The sequence below is a fragment of the Gekko japonicus genome, unplaced genomic scaffold, assembly GCF_001447785.1.
Source record: "Gekko japonicus isolate JY-2015 unplaced genomic scaffold, Gekko_japonicus_V1.1 scaffold1572, whole genome shotgun sequence".
NCBI lineage: Eukaryota > Metazoa > Chordata > Lepidosauria > Squamata > Gekkonidae > Gekko > Gekko japonicus.
This window is the reverse complement of record NW_015163137.1, coordinates 110,447-117,172: the sequence shown is the minus strand read 5'-3', so window position 1 is coordinate 117,172 and position 6,726 is coordinate 110,447. Positions and strand designations below refer to the sequence as shown.

At 43.3% G+C, this 6,726-nt stretch overlaps 1 protein-coding gene across 1 annotated transcript in view; it reads right to left on the bottom strand.

Moving 5' to 3' along the window:
• Positions 1–6,726, bottom strand: part of CDH11 (cadherin 11) — an 85,037-nt gene that overhangs the window by 8,741 nt on the left and 69,570 nt on the right. The window contains exons 8-10 of the mRNA XM_015406969.1: positions 5,929–6,065; positions 3,243–3,364; positions 1,311–1,428 (exon numbers count right to left, since the gene is read on the bottom strand). Coding sequence (XP_015262455.1) covers positions 1,311–1,428; positions 3,243–3,364; positions 5,929–6,065 — 377 coding nt within the window. The remainder of the gene's footprint in view (positions 1–1,310; positions 1,429–3,242; positions 3,365–5,928; positions 6,066–6,726) is intronic.

Genomic DNA, 6,726 nt, shown 5'->3' with positions numbered 1-6,726 from the left:
GGGGGGGGGGGCGATGTGGCTGCACAGGGATCCGGAACAAGGAGGTGAGTGTGATCCCGATTCTCCAGGTTAAAAAAAAAAAAACATCGGGACCGGAGCAATTTAAACCACTCCCAGCCTGACTGCACCCTGAGTCTATAAGACTAAAAACCAAGCGCATCAAGGTTGAATTAAACAGAAAACAAAACCCAAACAGATGAGGATGAAACACCAAAATAAAATAGAATAAAATATAAATAAAATGCCCCAAGGACAGAGCTCAGACTCGTAGCACCCTATGACCTCAAAACTGGAAGCAGTTATAGAACTAGATAGATGTACATTGAAATCCTCACTCAAACATGAATTTGCCAACAAGCCAATGATTACCATATGAGACTAGGGTTACTGGACTAATCTAGATTAAAAATTTCCCTCAGACATGAAGTTAATTGGATGACCTTGGGCCAATCATCTCTCTCCTTCCCCCTCAGCCTAAACTGCCTCACAAGGATAAAATGAAGGAGGGATGAATATGGTATGCACCTGTGTTCTCTAGAGGAAGGGTACGATAAAAAAGTAATAAATATCTCTGTCTTGGGAAACACCTGGAGATTTTGGAGGTGGAGCTTGAGAAGAGTGGGATTTAGGGAGGAGAGTGATTTCAGTGGGGTATAATGCCACAGAGTCTGCCTTCCGAAGTGGCCATTTTCTCCAGGTGAACTGATCTTTGCCACCTGGAGATCAGTTATAATCCAGGAGACCTCCAGCCACCACCTGGAGGTTGGCAATGTTAGTAATAGAAGGAGAAGCTGCCCGGTTAAAAGATTTCTTCCTCAATGAGTTTCTGTAAACTCCAGCCTGGATTCTTGTTGAGGCAGAACTCTGCCTCAGTCCTTAGTTCTTGGTAATTCTTCACCCACAAATTCTCCCAGTTCCCCCACAGTATGAAAGGAACAAGCAGAGCAAAAGAATGCTTTGCCTCCCTTTCATCCAGTCCAACTCAAGAGCTGATGTGTCGAGTTCCCAAAATTGTGGTGGCCACTGGCCACTGAGGTTCAATGAAGCATAATGACCTGAATTATTGTTTTTCCCTACCCATGCAAGCCATAGCAGTGCATTTCTCATATAGATTTTATACTGTACATGGATTTATCTACGAAAACAAAGGCTGGAGAGCACGCATTTAACGAATGCCTCCGATCTTCACTTGCATCTTTTGCCTCTTTCAGCCCCAGCCAGTCTTGCACAGCTAATGAAACTATTTTTCTATGACATGATAACAGACATTTAGTTCGCTTCCATCTGGTACAGTGACTCTTAGTACAAACCTCGGTTATCTCGGAGAGTAAAATTAGGATTATGGATAATTTCAGGCGGCAAACTGAAGATAAATCTTGGGCCATTGGCTGTATCATCCTTGTCCTCTGCAGTAATTGTAATTAATGGCTGTAAAATAAAGGCATTTGTAAGCACCTAGCACATTTTTTAAGAGTTTCACCTTTTTTTTTTGTAAATGGATTCCTAAAAGTTACATACAAGGGAACATTGTTTAATTTCATGCAAACGATAAACTGTCAGTCTGGGGTTGCCAGCCTGGAGATTTGGCTGTGGAGCTTGGGGAGGGAGAATATAAATGAAGCATTCTCATGAGCTGATGATTACATAGAGGTGTGTGTGTGTGGGGGGGGTCCCCACTTATCCTGTTCCCCCCTTTCATGTTTTGACTGAACATTCATAGGGTTGTATTTTGAGGGTCAGAATTTTATTTCCTCACTGGATCAGCATATTATTCACAAAATGTCTATGCTGCCTCTCCAAGGAACCTGTCAGAGGCAGCTTACAAAATAAAACATTAAAAAAACCATAAAAGTTAACAATTAAATCCCAGCATTAAAAAAAAACCTGACTGAGCATAAAATGTTGAGCAGCATAGATTGACAGGTTAAAAGCAAGCTATAAACATGCTAACAGAGCAAACCCCTTAATTAAATGCCTGAGCATGCACGCACGCGCACACACAAACCGGCCTGGCACTTAAAAGAGAGTCGCATAGGTACCTCCACAGCAAAGGTGCCACTACTGAAAAAGCCCTGCCTTTAGCCACCACCCCCCTGAAAAACTTGACAGCAAGTGTAACCTCTATATAGTAATGGAATGAATCAGGAAGGGGCGGAGCCTCTGGATGCAGAAGGGTGCAGTATGTGTGGGAAGCAGAGGAGGGAAACAAGCCTGCCCTGCTAGGGAGGTTAAACCTTAATCATAGGTCTTAAAACCTTGTTTAAGGTAACTATGATTTATGTATGGGAAGCGGTAATTTGTTCTAAATTGTAATTTTAGAATTATTGTTTCAGGGCTGTGTTATCTAATGGGGAATTCATTTGGGACCCTCATCTTGGAAGCTAGTGCACAGAGGGTTCAACTGGAGACTTCTTTGGCCACCAATAAGAAGAAAGAGATGGACTTTGGGATGGCAAACTGTAAAGGAGGGAAAAGTTAATTGTCTGGACTTTAAAAGATCACTGTTCTGTTGTGTTACTAAGATCTATGATTTTTGTTACATATGATGTTGAATTAAAAGTAACAAAGTTTTATTCTCTTTGAATTATTGCAAGGTTTATTCCAAATTCTGCCCCACTGAGGTTATACAAGCTCTTCCCAAAATATGTCCTGTAGCAGTGGGAAGCGATCCCAAATCTTAAAATATAGAGTATATCCCAAATTCAAGTTCTTAAAAAAAAATGCCATCTCACAGTGGCTTTTGTATTTCAAACACACACACACACACAACTATTGAGAACATATTTTGAGATGTTTAGCATTGTCCCAACTTCTCTTTCCTGCCCAGAAGACAGACATGTTTGGTAAAGGTTATGGAGTTACCATTCCCCAGGCCAGAACAAAGAATCCCCCGCTTTTGTGCGCTCCTGCCTGCCAGTGGCCAGCTAGCTGTTGGGAGGAAATCCCCCCCCAAAAAAAATAGCAATGTCATGTGCGATGCACTGACATCACCTGGAAGTGACGTAGGCGTGTCAGTGACATTGGGGGGTGACACTGGTTTTTGAGCAAAACTCTATGGTTTGAGGGTGATTTTACCATAGTTTTGCCCTAAAACCAGAGTGCTGTCCCTGACATCACCGGTGTGGCCATGTCACTCCCGGGGGATGCGTGCATGTCACACGACATCCCCACCCACTCCTGGAATGCCCCTCCCAATCTCCCTGCTGGCACGACGATTGGACCTGGCATCCCTAAAAGGTTACCTCATTGCTCTGACGCCTTTCGCAGACGGTGGTTTCATATGCATCTGAGAATTTTGGAGCATTGTCATTTAGGTCGCGGACTTTGATCGCTACTGGAACTTTAGCTTCCTGATGCCGGTTATCTACAACAGTTATGGAGGTGAATGCCACAGCAACATGGGGGGAAAAATGAAAGGAAGAACTTAGAAACGTATGCTTTTATTTTGTCAGAATTATCACTGATGGCACTCATGGGCCGAGTTCAGACTGGCAGTTTGAAGCGGGAAGGGGTTGTTGCAAAAAAGAGCCGGAACAAACTGTTCTGGGTTTTCCTGGTCACACTGCGCGGACTGAGGCGGGAGCATACCGGGAGGAGGTGCGAGGGAGCGTTCACACTGTTGGCATGGAGGCGCGGCTGTAAGTGGCGTTTTCCTTGCAGCAGACACCTATGCGCATGGGTGCCTAGGCGCTGTGACAAACAGGGCAGGATCCGGCTGCTGTGGGCCATAGGCACATCCGGCCACATCACTACCCCCTCTTCAAGGCAATCACCTGCACCTTCCTGGTGCCATAGTGTGGCTAGGAGGTCAGTCAGTGTAAACAGCCAGCGCACATTATTAACGCGGGCTGTTCCCAGCTTTTAGCGGTTAGCGTTCACACTTCCAGGAAGTGGAATGAAGCGGGATAAACAGGCTCTCCAGGATTTGCTACCACTTTCACCAAGTATCTTTTAAACCCGGGAGACAAGCACTACAAGACGGGTTGGGTATGGGTGAGGAATGCCAGACAGATGTGCCTGTGGGAACGGCCCCTTTAATCCACTTGTGAAACATTTCTCACACGTGCCTATATCAGGGCAAACTGCCAGTCTGAACTTGGCCATGGACAGTCTGTTATCTTCCTGTTTTGACATGGTTTCTTGAGCTATGTGAATGGTAATATTTTCTACCTCCTGACCTTTCTGGCCTCCCATTTATGAAATAATATTAATTTGAAACTGTTCCAGTGACCAGATGTGAAAACACAATCTTACAGTCAAGCAAATGAAAGCAGGAAGTGCTTCAGAAAAGCCCTAGAGACCTTTGTATCTTCAAGGAAGAAGAAGAAGAGAAGAAGAGATTGGATTTATACCCCGCCCTTCACTATGCAAAGGTGTCTCAGAGCGGCTTACAAACTCCTTTTCCCTTCCCCTCCCCACAACAGACATCCTGTGAGGTAGGTGGGGCTGAGAGAGCTCTTGACAGAAACTGCTCTTTTTCAAGAACAGCTCTTATCAGAACTATGGCTTGCCCAAGGTCATCCAGCCAAGTGCAAGTGGAGGAGTGGGGAATCAAACCCGGCTCTCCCAGATTAGAGTTCACGCACCTAACCACTACACAAAACATTCAGAAACAGATGTCTCAATCATAGAAGGATGCTTAGCTTGGAACACCCCCTCCAATATTTGTGACTCGCCCTAGCCCTCCTGGCAGCCATTTTGTTGTGGCACCCACTACTTTTTCAAAATTCAAAAGATAGCCACAGATTCAACAAGGTTAGAGAAGACTATATTAGGTGGTATTTGTCCAGCTTCTTGGGGAGCTGCAGTCATCCACATGATAAACCAACTTAGCTGGATACTGTCCCCATCTATGGGCACAAGGGGAAGAGTTTTGGATCCTTATCTTTCTCTTCCTCCTCAGCCAGATAGAGATACTACTGAATTTTGCCTAAAAGTGAAGTACTGGGGTGAATTTGGAGGTTTCTGCTCAGGGGGAAAAAGGCATTGTAAAGGAAGGAAACTTCTTTCAATGAGACCACTGAAATATCTCAGGATGATTTGTGTATTTCTGTCCAGGGCTATGAGATTCTGGTTGTTAGTCCAGGTGTATTGTGGATAGCATCTGCCAGTAACCTGCATCATTTAGGAGCCCAGGTCTCCTCAATAGGCAAAGTTGTAGACCTAATATCTGTAATGTCAGGATATACTTCGGGGTTTTCCAGACCTGCATGGTTCTTACCATGTACTTAAGGCAATTTTGGGTCAGACTAAACATAGCTGCGTAAGCTTTCTGTGTGTTGCCTTTTATGGCACCAATATTTTACACCAATATATTTTATTATATTATTTAAAACAGGGATGTCAAACTCATTTGTTATGAGGGCTGGATCTGACATAAATGAGACCTTGTTGGGCCGGGCCATGTGTGTCATAAAATGTAATGCCAGGTAGTGGAGATATAAACTTTATAAAGGACACAAACACAAAGGGTTTTTTTTACTTAAAATAAAAAACATGCTTAAAACATTAGCAGTCATGCAGTATTTTCTTTAATTGACAGTGTCTGATAACTGACACCACTTGCTCTGAATTATTGCATCAAAATGTCTGAGCTGCTGCAACCTTGAGTATTCTGTTCAGGTCTGTATCTGTAAGCTGCAAGCCTACAATGATGCAGCAGCAGCAGAACTGGAAGCAGAAGCAGAAGACAGCCAGTTCCACTGTGGGCCTGATAGAAGCCCTCTGGGGGGCCTGATCTGGCCCCCGGGCCACATGTTTGACACCCCTGATTTAAAAGCTCTAATTTTCAGTTGGATCAAGATGGGTAGCTGTGTTTGTCTGTAACAGTAGAAAAGAGTAAGAGTCCAGTAGCACCTGAAAGACTAAAAAAAATTATGGTAGGGTATGAGCTTTTGTGAGTCACTGCTCACTTCTTCAGATACTCACGGATTTCAGCTGCAAGTATTGAAATATTATGCCAGGCTATTTCTTCTCTATCTAGTTTTTTAATGGTCATAATTGAACCATTTTCTGAGCTGATACTGAAATATCTGTCGAGGTCAGTGTGACGATCAATTGAATATCTAAAAGGGGATGCAAATGAAGTAATTAGAAGAGAATTATTCAATAGCCTCAGTTCATTTAGTGTCTCCCAAATAGTGTATTGCATATTACTTTAAAAATAGTTTCGCGGCAGCACGCTTAGCAAGATGGAAATTTTAATTAGACATACTAAATCACTTCTTGATGGGAATGGATTTCCATTTCTTACTAATGCTTACATGCAGATACATAAAAGCAACTGTTTCATACCAAGCTTTCTTGGTTAAGAGGCATTTCTTTGGGTGCAGACATACAAGCGACACAAAGCAGCCACCATGTTGCCTAACCGCTCCCCCAAATAATGTCACAATTACCACATGATGCAACATCATAGTAAGTCGTTCCCAGGTCCTCTGCTGCACATCATTAGTTACCATCAGCAGGGTGAAGAAATATATGTGATGTCATAGAGTAAGTGTTATTACACACATGTGGGCTGGAGGGAAAACTCAACGCAGGGATGCCATTTGAAGCAGCAGATTCGTGTTTCTGATAAAGTGCTACTCCAGCTTTATGTGAAAATTTATACCTTCTTTTCATTTGTATTTAGAGATATTTCCCTTCCCCCCCAAAAAAATCCTCATTTCAGTACTGTAGAACCAGCATCAGAACAATTGGCAAAATTTTAAACTTGGTGGTTCA